The sequence below is a fragment of the Engraulis encrasicolus genome, chromosome 18, assembly GCF_034702125.1.
Source record: "Engraulis encrasicolus isolate BLACKSEA-1 chromosome 18, IST_EnEncr_1.0, whole genome shotgun sequence".
NCBI lineage: Eukaryota > Metazoa > Chordata > Actinopteri > Clupeiformes > Engraulidae > Engraulis > Engraulis encrasicolus.
In genome coordinates, this window is record NC_085874.1 from 1,477,987 (window position 1) to 1,497,499 (window position 19,513).

General features: G+C 45.9%; 1 protein-coding gene across 1 annotated transcript in view; it reads left to right on the plus strand.

Moving 5' to 3' along the window:
* The window catches only part of scara5 (scavenger receptor class A, member 5 (putative)), a 97,648-nt gene that overhangs the window by 54,920 nt on the left and 23,215 nt on the right, over positions 1 to 19,513 (plus strand). The window contains exons 4-6 of the mRNA XM_063222754.1: positions 7,195 to 7,899; positions 12,193 to 12,273; positions 15,183 to 15,290. Of these exons, the coding sequence (XP_063078824.1) occupies positions 7,195 to 7,899; positions 12,193 to 12,273; positions 15,183 to 15,290 (894 nt within the window). The remainder of the gene's footprint in view (positions 1 to 7,194; positions 7,900 to 12,192; positions 12,274 to 15,182; positions 15,291 to 19,513) is intronic.

Below are 19,513 nucleotides of genomic sequence, written 5' to 3' on the forward strand. Positions count from 1 at the left end.
CACACACACACACACACACACACACACACACACACACACACACACACACACACACACACACACACACCATCTCTGGAGGCTGTTTATGAACGGAAACGTTTTCCACGTCTATCGCCTTAAATCAAATGTGATGTTCCTTGGTTTGTCCTTATTAGCTTTGACACTGGGACACTCTTGGGCACAGTGCAGAGGCAGTCTCAGAGATATGTACAGGTATATATACAGATATATATATTTTACCCCCAGTGTTTCAACAATATGGACTTTGATGTAAAAGCCACTTCAACTGAGGAGGGTGCAGGAGCGTGCCCACCATTTACTGGAGCTGGATTGAGCCCTGTGACCCAGTGACTCCCCAGCCCAGTGTAGTTAAGGCTAAGATAAGGCAGAGGGTCATGGGGTCTTCGGGTTGAGGGATGGGGGCGTAATGAAAGGAAGAGTTGCAAATGTTTCTTACAAGGAAGAAGGTTACCCAGGGATTAAAGGAGAGTGTAATATGACCATGGGAGTGTTAAGAGAAAAAGAGAACGAAAGAGCAGTTAGATAAGGGACAAAAACACTGAAAACGGGAGAAGGGAAAGGAGTCAGGAGGGAGGGCTATACAAACTGCGGGAAATCAAAGACACGGAAACAGGATACTAAACATTAGACCTTTTTCCGAGAACAAATGCATGTCAGCATGTTTGAAGTTCTCTCTGGTCTCCTATCATGGAGGCCAAAGCCCAAAGAGGCCCATCAAGGTGGAGCTTTTCTCTCCTCTTCTCTGATGGAACAAAGGCCTGCTAGTCTAGCAGTCTGAGTAGAACATTAGTAAACCTCCCTCCTTATGCCTTCATAGACATGCTTATCAGTCGACTGCAGAGCGGACAGTATCCAGACACAGGAGACTAGATGACAATTATTGTTTCCGAGATAGATATTTGATATCCAAAATGTTGATCTTTTCAGGGTTAACCCTTTAACGCAGAGCCTCTGTTGTAACCTAATTGTCATCAAAATGGTAATGACCAAGATTTAATTTGTTACCTCGGACTCCTCGCATTGCAATGTTGTTACTATGTAGTCGAGCGTTTTTAGCGAAGAATGAATAGGTCTGTCAACGGCTAAAATTGTGTCTTGCTTGGCATCCTGCCACTGGGAACCTTGGCCAGACTGAGTAAAATCCTTGATATGATTACCAACTGCTGTGAGGTCTCAGGCTGAAGCTGCATGCATGACCTCCGCTCCATGGAGCTCACAGGCTCGCAGGTGCTTTTCACTTCTGTTGACCTCTTGGCCTTCCAGTCACCACCATGGCTGCCATGAAGCCGTAATGGCTTACAGACACAGTAGAGGCCAGCAGCTGAGGAGGACACATTCACACAACAGACCCCCCAAAAAACAACAAACAAACAAACAACTGCAAGTAATTACGTGAAGCGCCTTGAAATCTTGAAATGACCCGCCTTATGGGATAATGGGAATCATGTTGTAATCCGGAAAGCTTTCCTCTGAAATTGCAGCACTATCTCAACGCTGTTATTTCTCGTAGCCTCTTACTGCAGATGGGGGGTCGCCGGCGGCCCTATTCACTTGCTGAAAATGCTTAACTACATCATAACAACATTGCTATGACATTACAGAGAGCCATAGTGCTGCGCTAAGGGGTTAATACAAATCTGTTTGGGTAGCAGCACTGTGGCTCTTCTGGTTTCTGCTCTCCGTCAAAAGGCCATTTCAGTGTTTCATGCCAGCCATGTGGGTTTGTACTTGTGTAGTGAGCTCGGAGAAGGCAAGTTGATGTACTGCTCGGGTTGAGCAGTCCGCTGCGCTCAGATCATTATCTGCACAATATCAAGGCTTGGTCGGGTGGGTGGGAAAGTACGAGACCCAGTGTGCCAGACAGTTGAGAATACTTTACCATTCATTCACTGCAGGATATGAAAAGATTGGATATTATAACGGGCCGATCTTCACTGTGGCATCAATCTATCTTGCCCCCATCTGGCCTAACAAATGCTTGGACTGGCAACAAGTCGAGACCGGCAGTAGCCCAAATTGGTTGGCACGGACCAAAGGCAGAGGATGGGGGTTTTCTCTTGTAGTTGGAGTGCAGCATGCCATCTATGCCTGTCCCAGGGATTTTTCTAGTTCAGCAGTGGCGGTCTTGCCTGGGCCATTATACTCTAGAGTCTAGTGTTTCTCAACGGGGGGCGTTGAGAAGGATACAGCTGAGAGGAGGTGGTGCTCAGTTTCCATTGGGGGAAATTAGTCTATTTTATTTCTTAATATTAAGGTGGGCATCGGCAGGCTTATGATTAGGTCAAGAGTGGCGTTGGGAGGCTCATGACGAGGGCCAGCGGGTGCTTATTTTAAAAAGGTTGAGCGCCACTGTTCTCTAAGATCCAAGCTACTCTTGGACAATATGTGGGACTCGGGGGACTGAAGGCTTCCATTTCCACCACAAGAGATACCGTCGGTCTGCCTGTGGAATCAGCTGGCCAGCGGCATGCTTGGGTCAGCAGAATGGGACTGTTCTTTCCACTTGACCTCTCCCCACCGTTGGGCTGTACAGGCCAATGCAGAGGGGTCAAGCGTAACTAAAGAGCTATGCACTCACTCATCCCACCCAGACCAAATGGAGAATTCCTCCCACCTGGCCTCACAATTCCCTCCCACCTGGCAAACCAGACCTGTTCACATTTGGTGATGGGGATGGAAGGGTGCACTGTGGGGGATATAGACATGCTGTCTTCACCAAGATTACAGGGGGATGGAGTGGACGGTTGTGAGATGTGGTGTGAGGGGGAATGAATCACTGGAGGCAGAGTTTGAGGTTAAGGTGCGTGGGGTGACTGTCTGTGACGGTGGTCCCCTGTGTGCGTGGGACCAAATGAATGTGGAATATATACATCCTGTAAAACAATTAGTTCTCTCTGTCTCTCACACACGAGCGCACACACACACACACACACACACACACACACACACACACACACACACACACACACACACACACACACACACACACACACACACACACACACACACACACACACACACACACACACACACACACAGGAAGAAAGAGGGATGTGGATAGAGAGACCGGTAGAGAATTGAAAGCGCTGTTTATTTTGAAGATTTATTTGTTTATTTATTATTTGTGGTGTGACTGTGACTGTGTGGTCCACCGACTAAATGTGTTCAGGCTCCAATGAGCGTGAAAAACACATCCTTTTTCAAATCTGACCTCTTGTCAAACACACACACACACAGGCACAAAAAGAGAGATGCAGGCACACATCCATGCACACGCACACACTAGCCACTCTTTTGCAGACACACACACACACACACACACACACACACACACGCACGCACGCACACACACACACACACACACACACACACACACACACACACACACACACACACACACACACACACACACACACACACACACACACACACACACACACACACACACACACACACACACAGCGAGGGAGAGGGGGAGAGAGAGAGAGAAGACAGAGATAGCTGAGTTGCACCTTCGTGTTCCATTTTTTACACAAAGATGGTGGCTCACGGAGCCTTTGACACATGCCACCTTCTGAAAGGGGACTGAAGTCTGAATTTGATGTTGACACAATGTCCATGAAAATGACTTAAAAGCCCCTCTACAAAATGACGTTGAAAAGACCTCCATTAATACCATATTTTGACTAGAAATGGCTCCTATATGAATGTACTGTGGATGTCATCAGTGTCTAAAATAAGTCTGATAAGACGTCAATAAGACGTCCACGAAGATGACGTTATAACACCCTCTACAAAATGACGTTGAAAAGACGTCCACGAAGACCATATTTGGACTAGAAATGGCTCCTTTATGGACGTACTTTGGACATCATAAAAAGACGTTGAGAAGACATAAGGAAAAGACATCGTCCGGCGCCACAGTCTGCACGTGCAGCAGATGACTTAAAGTTTACGTCCAACAATGACTTAGAAAAGACGTTGTATGAACGTCTTTTTGCTCATTGGGATAGAACGCCATTGACATAGTACCAAAGCAGTTCCAGGAAGTGAGCGTTGAATACAGCAAGTGCAGAGAAGGAAAATGCAATTCATTTTCATTCATTTTGAGTTGTCTTTGCTTGTTACGTAGTGGTTCTGTGTTAGTCTCTGGCAAAAAGAAAGCCACTGCCTAGAATTATTCATGTCAATCATGTCACCAACTGACTTCCTGTGCTCTGGTTGTCACAACTCTGAATACCATGGCTCTGACTTTACCAATCTGTAGGATGTGGTGTGCACACAGACACACATGCACAAGCATGCTCACGCACTGATGCACTTACGTGCACACACACACCGAGTCACAGAGAGATGCACAGAGACACATATGGATAAGTTCTTGAGTGGCCACATTCAGCATCATCTCTCCTCTCTCTCACCACTGCTCAGTTTCCTCCTCCCACACTCCCCGCTACACACCTCTAAATCCTGGCCCATACTAAGGTCTTGGTTTTTGCGAGTGCAACTCGAAAGTCGTTGGGGTTTTAAGGCTCCCCTGGGCCCCACGCCCGTGTCGTAAAGAAAACGGGGCAAGAAACTGCTGCTCTCACATTCTGACGGTCGTTAGAAAATGGTCGTACATCATCCGTCAGAGGAAGAGAGGGAATGTACATGACGTAAGGATCTCACTCAGTCACACACAAACCATCATGCGCGCGCGCACACACACGCACACACACACACACACACACACACACACACACACACACACACACACACACACACACACACACACACACACACACACACACACACATATACACACGCACACACACACACGCCCACAGTGTCATACTCTCAGTCATACAAACACACATACATTCCCTGTGGGTTATATGGTGGAGGTCTGTCAGTGCTGATCAAGTGCACTGCACACACACACACACACACACACACACACACACACACACACACACACACACACACACACACACACACACACACACACACACACACACACACACACACACACACACACACACACACACACACACACACACACACACACAGGAAGAAAGAGGGATGTGGATAGAGAGACCGGTAGAGAATTGAAAGCGCTGTTTATTTTGAAGATTTATTTGTTTATTTGTTATTTGTGGTGTGACTGTGACTGATCTGCACATACCGTATAGTGTGCATGCACTTACCGGTATGTGCAAATACACATGTACACATACACACATGCACACACTTGCACATTCCGTGGTGATGGATAATTTGGTGGATGTGTGTCGCATGCACGCACACACACACGCACACTCGCACACACGCACGCACGCACACACGCATGCACGCACACACGCACACACACACACACACACACACACACACACACACACACACACACACACACACACATTATTTTTCTGCTGGGTGAAATGGTAGAGATCTGTCTGAGCCTGAGGCCCCTGGGAATCCCCCTTTCCCTGTCTCCAAGAGAGACTGATTGGACAGTAAACGAGAGCAGACCTTCACCTTCTCTGTCTTCTAAAGTCTTCGTCAAGACCCCCCCCCAGCTCACCACCCCCCACCCCTATAGTCAGTCTCTGCCTAATTTATTCTTCTGGGAATTAATCCATCTGTTTTCCTTCACGTTATTTTTTTTCCTCTTCTCCTCTGCTGCTAAAGATTTTGGCAGGCACCATTGCCAGCTCTCAAAGCCACATTAGATGCAGGGAGAGGTTTTCAAGTCATGATTTCTTGATTAATAACAATTAGTCTTATCTTGCGCTCTGGAGCAGCCAAGGTCTGTTTGGAATTAAAGTTCTCATCTGGTGATGGGAACTAACTGTTCTCTACGGCTAAATTACTGCGGCTAAATAACTGATTTTTTGTAACAGCACACTGAAGTAATATTGAAAAATCTGACTTAACATGTACTGTACATGGAACTGGAAGTATTACAGCCTCGGAGAACCTTTTTTTAGTGCATGCAGGTTATGCCATTTCCTCCCTCTTCCAAAGTACTTCTCTTGCCTGCCCTTTTACACATTACAGGTTCTGACAAAATTGGTCTTGAAATTATAAGATTCAGTTGCGTCATTGCAGAGCTGGAGCGTGTATTTGGTTTCAAAATATCTCTCGGGCCAATTCTGTCCCGTTACCAAGCAACTCTGTTCCAACAAAGTATAAATTCTAAATCCCCTTCTATCTTCCAAAGGGGGGATTTTGAAGTTCCCCTCAGCTGGTCACAGACGAAGGGTCAGATTAGGAAATATAAATTTCATGCCGTGCTGTGACACATCTTATAGCTTTTTATTCAACAGTAAGCCAACTCTGACTTATTTCGCTCAAGACCACCTCACTTGTCCAATTCACTTAGCCTATTTCTCTTTTTGGAATGTAACAAGATGTGCAGCAGGTCATAGGCCTGACTCACTGGGATCAGTAAACAACACGATCCATAGATGTCAAAAGACTGAAAAGTATTCTGTACAATGTTTTTTTGATCACTGAATTTAAATTATTTCCTCAAGGAATGTGGAACTGGAAACAGAGAGAACACATCTTCTCATCCCATTCTTTACTTCTGTGTAAATATGATTTTCTTATTTTGAATTCGGCAAAGTTAGTGCATTTGGGGTTTGAACACACTGTAGTCATATTGTTCTTTTGTTAGGAATGTATTGGACTTTGGTTTCCCACAGAATTGTGCTAAATGCTGGAAGGACAGTGAAATAGTACATCAATTCCCTGATGTTTTATAATCTTTTTTAAAGGATCCACCATCCATAAAAGTGATTGCAAGACAAATACCCTGGTCGCATGTGGAGCAAGGATCATATTGGAATTGCTCAGGCTTTAACATCATCTGACATGTGTTGTTTTGCTTTGTTTGGTGAAATAGCCGGTCCATAAAGTTGTGACAGATGAAGTCTTACTTTTGACTGACCATTAAAAAGTTTTCACAGACCATCATGCTGCCAAAACTATTGACACCCCCCCCCCCCCCCCAAAAAAAACCCCACACACACACAATAATATGTAATGCCAGCCGTACCTCCTCTATTATTGTACCACAATCTCCAGGTCTCGTGTTCTGAATGAGTGGAGATCTAGGCTGCATAATCACATCTATGTTTGGGTACATATAAAAGCAATAATCTAATCTAATCTAATCTTATACTTCAGTCTCCAGGTCTCAGGTGTCCTCGGAGAAGCAGGAGGCCTTGGTGGAGAATGTGACCCGACTGGGCGACCGTTCCCGTGACCTTCAGGAGTCCTTGGGCCAGCTGTCCTCGCAGGGCGACCTGCTGGAGAACATCTGGAAGCTGGAGAACCTCTTCCAGAACCACTCTGACGCTCTGGAGCAGCTCAGCCTGGCACTGCGCGGCCTCGAGAGGGACGTCCGCGACCTGCAGGACCACACCTTGCAGACCGACGACAATGTGAAATATCTGGGCCGCCGCCTGGACCGCCTGGGCTCCTCGCCGGGTGGCGCTGGGTCAGACAACAGCAGCAGTAGTGGCGGTGGCAGCAGCCTGGATGTGCAGCTGGCCCATGCCACCAACTCCCTGGCCGCCCAGGACGCTCTCCTGCGGGAGACGTCGCAGCGCGTGGACCGTCTGCGGGAGCGTGTGGAGGACGTGGGCTGGATGGTGGGCGCTGTGAACCACACGTTCTCCGGGGAGGTGAGCGTCCATCGGGCCAAGATCCAGGACCTGCAGGTGCAGATCAGCAATGTGACACATGACACATTGACCCTTAAGGTCATGCAGGTGCACCTAGATGAACAGCTGCGCAACGAGATCGAGATCATCAACGTCATCACCGAGGACCTGCGGCTCAAGGACTGGGAGCACTCGGTGGCCCTCAAGAACCTAACCTTCATACAGGGTACGTTGTTGCCAGTCACCTTCAAGAACCTCACATACTAATATACAGTGTTGCTCTGTTTACCAAAGCAAGCATTCCAAGAATTGGGAGTCCGGTGTCGGGAGTCACGATACTGTATCGTGATGCAAGGACGTAGTATTGTGATGTGTCCTTTTGTGTTCTGTTACCCTGAGTCCAGAGAACAACCACATAGGATGTGATAGTGCTTCCAAGCTTCAAATCATCATCATTATTATTTTAAAACTTTAAAAAAAAATCATTATTAGCCTTTTGCAACCTAGTCTATATACAGTATTAACTATCATAGTATTTCTATTATATAATGTTGGCAAAGTTGAAAAAAATATATATATATTAAGAAAGTATCGCAATGCATCATGATATTATCGATTGGATCGTATTGAGTGTCATAATAGCGTCAGTGACAGTGTCATAATAGTGTCAAAACAGTGTCATGACACAGTCATGGCCGAGACATAAACATAATGCCAATGTCATAAACGTTTTATGGTCCTGAAAAGTTGAAATTGTTTGGGCTGTCTGAATTGTCATACAGGATAAGTTGTCAGTCGCCTGGGGCCCTGTGGCGCAGCGCACTAAGCTCCCCAAATAGGCCTTCCAATCTGTCCTGGGTCATTTCCCAATCCCATCCCATATGTAACTATGTATTCTGTCAAAACTGAGTTAAGATTGAAAATGCTCTTCATAACTTTGTGACAAAGCCAAATGTGTTCTGTTTTAGAGAAATTTGCAGTAACTACAACAGAAACTACCTAATACCAATGTTGCCATAGTTACTGCACTGTGCCTTTGTAGGGCATCATACCTACAATATACTATGCGGAATAAATGCTTTTATTACCCAAGAAACATACTGCAAGCAAAATACTTTCTCTAAACGCAATCGTGATTGCCACAACAGTTATGTAATGTTGAAGTATTTAAAGTAACACAATCAGACATCGGGTACGTAAAATTGATGTCGAAATACCAAGTTGTTGCAATGATGTCAGTGATGAAAATGCTGGCGGTCAGAATTGTGGTTTTTGGGAGAAAACTAAGTTAGGATCTAAAAGGAACCATGCCTAATTACTCATTATATCCAGTATCTGGTTTGCCAAACTCGGGCTGCATGGAAACAATTGTTTTGGGCCGCATTGAAAGGCCTGCTTTTAAGAACCCCACCCTCCCTTATTAGATCCACAACCAGACACATTTGTATGTCATTAAAGACCAACAGAGCCAGGAAAGCGGTACAATTCTCTCTCTCTCTCTCTCTCTCTCTCTCTCTCTCTCTCTCTCTCTCTCTCTCTCTCTCTCTCTCACACACACACACACACACACACACACGCACACGCACACGCACACACACACACACACACACACACACACACACACACACACACACACACACACACACACACACACACACACACACACACACACACACCAGTTATTATTGCCGTAGCTGGCATAGGGTATTTCCATGTCTCAGCAACTCTTGTTGCTTGGGTGCTTCAATTTCCACCCAAGGTTTGGGCACCAGCGAACAAAGCTGTGGGAGTGAAAAAGAAATAATTACTCTAATGTTAAATAAATGATGGCGTGTGTGTGTGTGTGTGTGTGTGTGTGTGTAGTGTACTGTGTGCGTTTGTATACTGTATGTGTGTGGTACACGGGTATGAAGCTGGAAACTTAGGATCTTTATTCCTGGAAAGTTAGCAGTGCTAAAGTAAATATACCGTAAATTTGAACTTCAAAGATTTGTCAAAGATCTGCTCAGCACTTTGCAGCAAAACATCTTTGTTGTTTTCAGTCAGCCGTTTATCAAAGGGTAATATTGAGCATACCACATCATTTCAAGGAACAGTTAGTCCCACCGAGGTGTTCCTTCAGTTATGGAAAAATAACTCTAGAATGTCACTAGAACATTCTGGAAAGGTCATGGTGACATTGCCAACTTCCGTTCCCACTTCCACGTCTTGGCCCCTGGTCTGACTTTAAAAGGGAACAATAGCAACAAGAACAACATCTCCCCACTTGAAAACCCCTCTTAGAGATCCCATGCCAATTCCAAAACAGGCCCTCAAGTGCTAGTACTTGAAAAACAAGGGTGGGACCTGCCTCATTTGCTCTAACAAATGGGAATATGTCCTCATGTTAGCTGACGAGAGGTTTATTATTTTTCTCTCTCCAACAGTTCCAGTGTAATTAATTAATGAACCCAAAGGCTAGGGGTTAGTGGCCCACTATAGAGGAGAGGAGGACCTGGGGGCAAGGACCACAATGCTGATTCCATTACTGTAAAACGTAAAAGGCGGAGCTGTGGGTGGGGGTTGGGGGGGCATTTGCATTGGTGGTTTGTGACCTAGGCAGGTCATATGGTGTGGCCCCTATTAGTGTTTTGCCCTGGGGCCCTGAGTACAAATGTTCCACCACTGGACCCGGGGGCAAGGACCACAGCGCTGATTCCAGTAAAACAAACCACCAATTAACCCTAGCCGCTTGAAGCGCTCGACCCCCCAGCTGGAGTTGCTCCTTTCCAGTCACCCCTCAGCCCTGACCCCCGCCCCGGCCCGGCCTGCCTAGCTTCGCATTCCTCTGGGTCCTTTAATGGCACTAGGAGGGTCTCTCCGGAGACTGGTCCACACTCCTGTCGAGCTCCCCCTCAGCAACACACAACTTTTAAAGAGCCGCTCGAATGTCCTGCTGCTTTGAAGTGGTGGGCTGTTAAAGGGCAGGTTATTAGCTAAAGGAGACTCAGCTGAGTCCATACACTCTCCTGTGGAGGTGGTGGTGGCAGTGGAGGGAAGGAGGGCTGGAGACTATAAAATACATTCACCCATAAAGAAAGCAAGCAGAAAAGAGCATGTTTCACCCACTATTTACAGGCTAGAGTCCGCTGAGAAGACCTCGCATTCCAGAATGCAGGGCACCACGCACGCAAGCTAGCAGCAAAGCCACCAATGTTTACATGGCACCGTCCATTTGGTCCATCAATTTGGCTTTGATTTCGTCACAAACTGCTCACAAACTGCAAATGAAGAGTTCAGATGCAAAACCCCCTAAGTGCCTTTTCAGAAAATAATAAAAAAATTAAAATTGCATATTTTTGTATTTTATTTATGTACCGGTAATATAACTATTTATATGTATTATCAAGTACATGAATGTAAACCAAACCAACAACGGGGTTCTCTAAAAATATAGAATCGCAGGTCTTCAGAAATGGAGTTAGGGGGTTTTGCATCTGAACTCTGCAAATGCTCTTTCTTTCTGAAAGAACTGGAAGAAACCTCTTAGTGCCGAGCCACTTTCACAACCTTATTTTTACCAAAAATGGTAATGACCAATTCTCAATCAGTTACTTAAGACTCTCTGTATTGTCATAGCAATGTTGTTATATGGTGTAGTAGAGTGTTTTCAACATAGAGTGAATAGGCCCATCGAAGGGCCCATCTCCAGTAAGAGGTCCCATGGTCTTGCTTTCCAAGTCCTGAGTCAACATGTGTTCTACTCGGCTGCAAAATGAGTCAACAACATGAGCCCCCGAGAAACCAACGTGAACAGAACTGTTCAAGGTGACTGACACGTTGAGAGATCTCAAGATGTCGGTCAGAATCCTGCACAGCAAATATTGCCCAGTCAGCCTGTTTCTCATACAAAACAAAGGTCCACTTCAGGGACAGCGAAAGCCTGGCATCGTTAACATGTCTCGCCATGGATAGAAAGATGACATGAAGTCTAGAGAGCTTAAGCTTCACTGCACAACAAAATGCCTTTAAATCTCTGCCGTTAGTCATTACAAATTTTATTAAGACTGACTCCAACAGAGTACGGGTGGAGGCAAAGTTTTGTTGCCAATGCCAAGAGGAAATGGCAGCATTGTTAAGCCCACACAGAAAACTGCTATAAAGCAGCATTGAAAATGTTTCTAACCATCAACCTCAATGGATTGCATGGTGATATGTGGCAATAGGTAAAAGAGGGATGGGCAACCTGGCTTCTGAAACATCCAGGATCACATATTGTTCCATCCACGTACTAACTCTTTTGACTCTAATTACCCTAATGCATCGATGAGGGTAGAAAATATTAACAAAATAAATTCACCGGCATTAATCACACAGGCATTGCAATGTGATTTGAAATACACTGTATTGTATAGTAATTCATAAATTCTGTGTTTTTTGTCCTATCAAGTCCCTGTACTTCTGAATCCAGTTTGCTATATAGACTGTAGATGAACTCTCAAGAACTGTCTCTTATCCTTTGTTTTCTTTCTGTTTTCAGGACCTCCAGGGCCAAAAGGAGAGAAGGGCGATGATGGATCCCTGGGCCCTGTCGGCCCACCGGGCCTCAGCGGAGTCAGAGGTATGGTCGTCACACCTTGCTTCCCTCTTTACTGACGGATACAATGGCACTGTACCAGGGCTTGACATTGTCAGCTGCCAACCAGCCAAATGCTGGTACAATTTGGCTGTGGCAAGTTGTAGCCTAATACATTTAGTGTCACTCACTAGCCACCTTGGCAGTACGTTTTCTTACACTTCTCATCATAAGCATAGGCTATAATGGTAAAAAATATATAACTTTGGCAAGTAGAAAGGCTGAATGGCTGGTGACTTGGAAAAAAACACTAACCACAGTGGCCAGTGAGTGGAAAAAGTTAATGTCAAGCCCTGATTTGGACTCATTATCAAGACAAGCAAATAGCATATGATAATATCATAACGATCAGCTAGGGATGCAAGACGCATGAATCGATTAACCCGAGCTAGTATGTGCACTGGAAAAACAAAAGGAAATGTGACACCAACAGTGAGACGGACATCAAGCCCCTATTACTATGACCCTGCTCTCTCAGAAGGAAGGCAGTACACAGGGATAACTTCAAACCAGTTAGCAGGGAAGCCGACAGGGAGACAATGGGATCAGCCTATGGATGTGCTTACTTGTTTATATCTTGTTTATGTTAATGTATTTTAAGATTTGTTTTACCTGTCCAGGGACTGCAGATGGAAATTAGCTATATAGCTATAATCTGGCACAAGCCATCTTTTTACTTCTGTAATCAATGTGTATTGTGCATGGTCCCTATTGAACTAAACTAAATAATCTAAACTAAACTAAATCAGTCCCAGGACCAGGGAAAAGGGGGGCCCTGAATTGTGAATTCTCATTACATTGTATGCATGGGTGCGCTTTCAGATGACTTTGCCCTGGGCTCGGCCAAAGCTGTCAGCAGCCCTGCAGTTAAGCTTAACATGTACAAATGAAGGGAAGATAGGAGTCGCACACTGGAGCTGGATGCAAAATCAAAAACTGTTCAACCTGGGAACACTGATGAAGGGCTAGACCCGAAACGTTTGTCCCCTGTCTGTCGGTTTTATTTACTTTTTTCGGCTTTGTTTAATACATTTTTTGATTCTGCATCCAGCTCCAGTGTGCGACTCCTTTCTTCCCTTTATCATACTGCTCTTGGAATTACGCACCGAGCGATACGCACAGGATAAGACATTGGCATTGGCCCACCATTACTATGTACAAATGAAGACCACAGTAACTTGTAACTATGTTTTTGTCCAAATTTAACAGTGACTGCATAGAACACCCCCGTCCGCTTATGACTAAATAGCTCTCTTTTGAAGATAGAAGCTGGAGGACACTGCAGCTTAGTTTTAAACATTTATGAGGTGCAAACACCCGACTGACGTTTCGATGTTGCCACATCTTCTGCGTCTGTCTTCAATTGATGTTTGTACCACTTGCAAGCTGAGGGACGAGTTGAGTCCCAATTCAACTCTAAACATCATTCTGGTTAGCCCTCCTATTAGGAAAGTACAGTACATAAACACATCATCACAATTATACCAACAGTGTACAGTATGACGTGACAGGGTGAAAACTTTGAAGGCCTTATTTTTTCTCAGTTTCAATGTTTGTGTAGTTACTGTATTTTGTGTTTGTACTGTAGGATAGACACCACCCAATCACAGGAAAATGTACTGAAAACTCATGCCCCAGAGGGGGGGATGTGGGCCAAAATGAAAAACATATTTTGCATGTTCTTTCTCATGAATAGACATCCATTCACATCCATGCGTCACACGGTTGTTTTCCATGGAGCTCGTTTGTTACTGTGATGGATTCCTCACAGGTTGCCTTCCTAGGCTTCATGTTCTACATCAGTGATTCCCAAACTGGGGGTCAAAACCCCCAGGGGGTTGTCGCGGAGAGAAGGGAATACTTCCGTAAAACCTACACAGTTACAGTACATACAGTATGATGCAACATTAGTGGACAAAAAAATGTTTTGCGTTTGGAAGATGATGTATTGCGAAATAATTTGTAGTTGTAGATCCAAAAGGAGGTCCTACCAGGAAACGTTTGGGAAGCACTGTTCTACATGGTCCTGTTCTATATTCCATCCCATTCCAGAACATCAGCCTCCTCTGTCTAATCCAGAGGCCCGCACTGCTGACAGATACGTAGATTCACTCTGTCTGTGCCTTACACATGTGCCCCCAAGGACAACCTCCGCGCACGCACACATACACACACACACCTACTACAGTTGACCTCTAAGTGACCTTGCATTATGGATCTGGGAGGCTGACATGTGCGGGTATCGACCGTACATCTGCTGCTTGGTGCCACCGTGGGTTAAATGAGTGAGTTAACCTTCGCACACTTGACCCGCCAGTTATAGCAGCACATGGGAGAGTTTTATCTGCTGATGACAAAGCGTTTAAAGCCCTCTTGACAAGCTAGTCTCTGGAAATACTCTCTCTCTCTCTCTCTCTCTTTCTCTCTCTCTCGCTCTCACTCACACACACACAGACACACACACACACACACGTGCACACGCACACAGACACGCACACAGACAGACAGACACGCACACAGACAGACAGACAGACACACACACACACAGACACACACACACACACACGCACGCGCAGGCGTTCACACGTACATACCATACATTGGGAGGAAGTACAGTAACTCCCACTGCCTCTTTGTCAAGGTTGTCTGAGGGTGGGAGTGGGGGAGTGAGCACAGGCCCCTATCTAACGGTGCGATTGCATGAGAGCACTGCTGCTGTTCCCCCCCAAAAAAATTCCCGATAAGGTAGAAAATGTTTTCATTTTCACAAATTGATGCCAGATTTTTTTCCACCTCCTATTTTTCCACCCTTCCTTTGTTTAAAAGGGGGCTTTTGGAAGGCAAAGTCCCCGTTGTGAATATGCGTGTGTCTGTGTGTGTGTGTTTCTTGTCAGGCGATGCTGGAGAAAAGGGTATCCAGGGTGCCAGAGGCCTGAAGGGAGCCAGCGGGCAGGACGGCGTCGACGGGCAGAGAGGCGAGATGGGGCCCGAGGGGCCCAAAGGTACGGTACAGTTCAGTGCAGTATGTCCATCCCACCGACACCTCTTCTGTCATCGGGGAGCAGAGGAGAAAGGAAAGGGAGTGGGCGGATGAAGATGGTGGTCATGGGTAGCAGATAGAGAAGTTGCAAGTAGGGATGTGCCGAATCCTGATTTTTAAGGTTCTGCCGAATACCAAATTCACTGCTTGAGAGTTAGCCGAATCCGAATCCAAAACCGTCTGAGCAATAACGTAAACATTCTGCCGAATACCGAATCGAATCTACTGATTAAGATTTGGCCGAATCTGAAACCGAGTAACGAATTCTACTCCGATCACCGTAACCGATACCTCGACAGCAAGGCCGAATATGGCCGAATATGAAACTGAATCTTGGATTCATTACATCCCTTGTTTCAAGCAAGAAGACGAAGTGCCAATCTCGAAGCACAAGTAGGACACCTCTTCATAAGAGAGTAAGAACAAAACCAAAAAATTAAACTGTTCAACACTGTTGTTCTTTTATACTACTATAGATGTACGGAAACATGTGGAGCCCACAAATGAGTTTCAGCTCTAAGCCATCACTCTGCTGATAAAGCAGCACACATCCTTCATTGGCAACTATTGGGAGGAATGCTGATAGTGGCTTGCGAATAGAACAGCCTGCAGTGCACACTTCAAAGACTGCTGTCGGGAAGGAAGGATAGTGGAAATTGTCACGGTAGTGGGTTGCAAATAGAACATTATGCACTGTAAAACATTGCAGCCAGTTAAACGTAAAAGAAGTAAATCGCCCTGCTGCCTTAAGTTTGTAAGTTAATGCAACTCAACGCTTAATTCAACTCGAGGCTTTCTCACGTTGAGATATCGTACAAGCCTCTTACTGCAGATGGGTTCTTACTCCAGCGGGCCTAGTCACTATTTGCCAGAAACACTCAACTATATCATAACAACATTGCTATGACATTACTGAGAGGGCGAGCCTTAAATAACAGATTAAAACATAGCCATTATACTTTTGTTGACAGTAAGGTTATAACAGGCTCTGCGCTAAGGGCTTAAGACAGCAGGGCAACTTGCTTCTTTACATTTACCCAGCTTCTGTTTTACGCCCTTCTGAGTCCACTTTTGGACTTTGGGACAGAGGCATCTTGGAGTGGCCACCCTGCCATCTCCCATTTGTCTTGGCCCGAGTCTGTTGAGTTGACCCTCACATGCGCCAGAGAATCTCATTGCAGCATCCTGCCATCTGACAGACAAATGGACTCCAGGACCCGCTCTCACTCTCACTCCATCATTTTTACCTCCTCCTCCTCCCCCTTTTTTTCTTTCTCTCTGATCCACTGTGTCTTTGTTCTGCAGTGCTGTGCAGCTTGTTTTCGACCTAACTCAGTCCATCACGGTCTCCCTTTCCCTTCCTCCTCCTCCTCCTCCTCCTCCTCCTCCTCCTCCTCCCCCTTTTCCCCCCATCCGCCTTTTTCTGTGCTCCAGTAAGTGATTGCCAAGGCCTTTGCACATGTTGTTAATTTAGCCCCCACACTTCTCCTTTTACAGTATGTGAGGTCATACATCACAATTATTGTTCTTGTCCAGAATTTGTACTGTTTACAGTGTCCATGTCACGTCCAGAGTTGCGGCCAAAAAACGTAGTTGCTTACGCCAACATAATTGCTAATAGTATGCTAACCTAACACAATATCTAGCAACAAGTGAAGTGGTTGCCATGAAGATGCCCGCTGCCAACCACCAAAGCCGTAGATGAGAATTTTGCTAGGAAACAAATGCAACACTGTAGTGGTTAAAATGTTCATATCCACAACAACACACTTGGGCATTTGTCAGTGTGCTGTTTCCGCCCGATTATTCGCTTTATCCCAGGGGGTGTTAGAGCCTTAGTTTGCCTCCATTCTTTGGAAACGTTGTGCAGCTATCTTGCCCGGCCTGTGGACATCCATCCATCTGGCTGACCCTGCTAGCTAGCAGCCCAGCACAACACATTCTCCATTGCAGTGGTACTGCTAGGGCACGCTTGGGATTTCAAGCAGGGTGTTTATTGGAACGCAAGGCTAGTTTTTGTCATCCAAAGCTTTTTTCAATGCTCCAGACTCTCGTTCTCTCCCTGTCTCCCTCTCTACCTCTGACTCATGCTCTGTCTTCCACACGGACAGACACAGACACAAGCATGAGTGCACACACACAAATAAAAGTGCACACACATTCACACAAACAAGCATGTGCACACAGGAATGCGAAGACACATACACGCACACACAGATATTCACATACACCCACATACACACATATATGCATTGCACACACCCAAACTCACATAGGAACACACAAAGATGCATGCACACGCACACAGATACCACACACACACACACACACACACACACACACACACACACACACACACACACACACACACACACACACACACACACACACACACACACACACACACACACACACACACACACACACACACACACACACACACACACACACAAACTCCCCATGTGTCCACCATAGGAGCATTATTGGACTTGACCCTCGACAATGGAGCCATTATGTTTTCACACAGACCTTCAGTTTACTAAACAGGCAGCTGGTGGGGATCAGATTGGTTTGGCTGCTGTCCCTCATCCACCCCCCCCCCCCCTCCAAAAAAAGTCTCTTTACAGGCCAACAACAATAAGCCTGAGTGAACAGGGACTTCCTAGTGTTAAACGATGTCCAGTACGGAGCAACAATACACTCCCTGAGACCCCTAAAACGCATTTGAAAATGAAGGTTAGACAAATAGGACCGAGAACTGCACTGCTCAGTGGTAAAGCGGTGCAGCTGAGGGACCCATGAGGAAGCCCCTGCAGAGACCCGGAGAGGCTTGTTAACGTAACGTGCACCTCTCTGGACGCTTGTTTGTTTCTTCTTGGTGATCTCCATCCAAGGAAGGGGCAGAATAAGCCTCCAAAGCCTGGCAAGGGGAATAGATTGAGGAGGTGGAGGCTGGCCAAGCGGCAACCAGAGCATCTCAAAATCTCTCTCTCTCTCTCTCTCTCTCTCTCTCTCTCTCACACACACACACACACACACTGTCTCTCTCACACACACACACACACACACACACACACACACACACACACACACACACACACACACACACACACACACACACACACACACACACACAAGCACACACAAAACCCAGTGCCCAGCGGGTAACACGCACGCACACGGCCACCAGAGAGAGCACCGAGGACCACCAAATATCCCAAGGCGTGTGTGTGCACTGCTGCGGATGTGGTCAACCCCAAAAGCCGACAAGACGGCAATTTTGTGGTCTTAGGATTTGGGTGCCGAGCTATATCCCGGGATGCTTGTCCCTGTGATTTCTCTTTTTTTTCCGGAAAAAGAAGAAATGGCTGTAAATTACAACAATGGATTCCTTGTCTTGTCTTTAACGGGCCAGATCCCTTTATGTTGCCTTAGTAGGAGTAGCAGATGTTTCGTGAGGACCACAAAGTCTGCTGCCACTGATGTGGTTTTAGAAGTGTCGGTCAGGGTGTGACTGGAGCAGAATGTTTAGGGCAGGGGTTACCCAAACTTTACCATGGCAAGGACCCCCACAGACCAGAATATTCCAAACAAGCGCACACAACCATAGTGAGTCAGTGTCCCACTGGGATATATAAAATGAAAACAATAATAATTGTGATGTTTAGACATGTAATAGATTATAAAAATGCAGCTAATGGGAATATTGTTAATCTTATTTTTTGTTAATTTTGGTGTACGTTAGTTATTTAAGGTATTGAAATATTTACTTTTCCTGCCAACCTGCCACGGCCCCCCTAGCACCCCCTTGCAGCCCCATGAGTCCCCGGCCCCCACTTTGGAAACCACTGGGTGTGGGGCACAGCGGAGATGGGGCAGTCAGAGCCCATGACTCCCCCTGTTGCCCCTTTGGATGTTGCTTATGGCTGTGTGGGAGGCAAGACCAGCCTTGTAATAAAGCCCAGGCCCACCACCATCCTATGGAATAAATAGCTTTGCTCTAGATTTGAGGGACCAAGCCATTTTTTTTTGCTCAACAAAATAAGCATTTTGCCTCAGACAGACAGCTTCAAATTAAGACATGTCTATTCATATACATGTCCATTCATATTACAAAAAACATTCAACAGAGTAGGCTACATGAGGGTCATTTCCACTGCCCGTTTTCTACCCGGTAGGCCTACA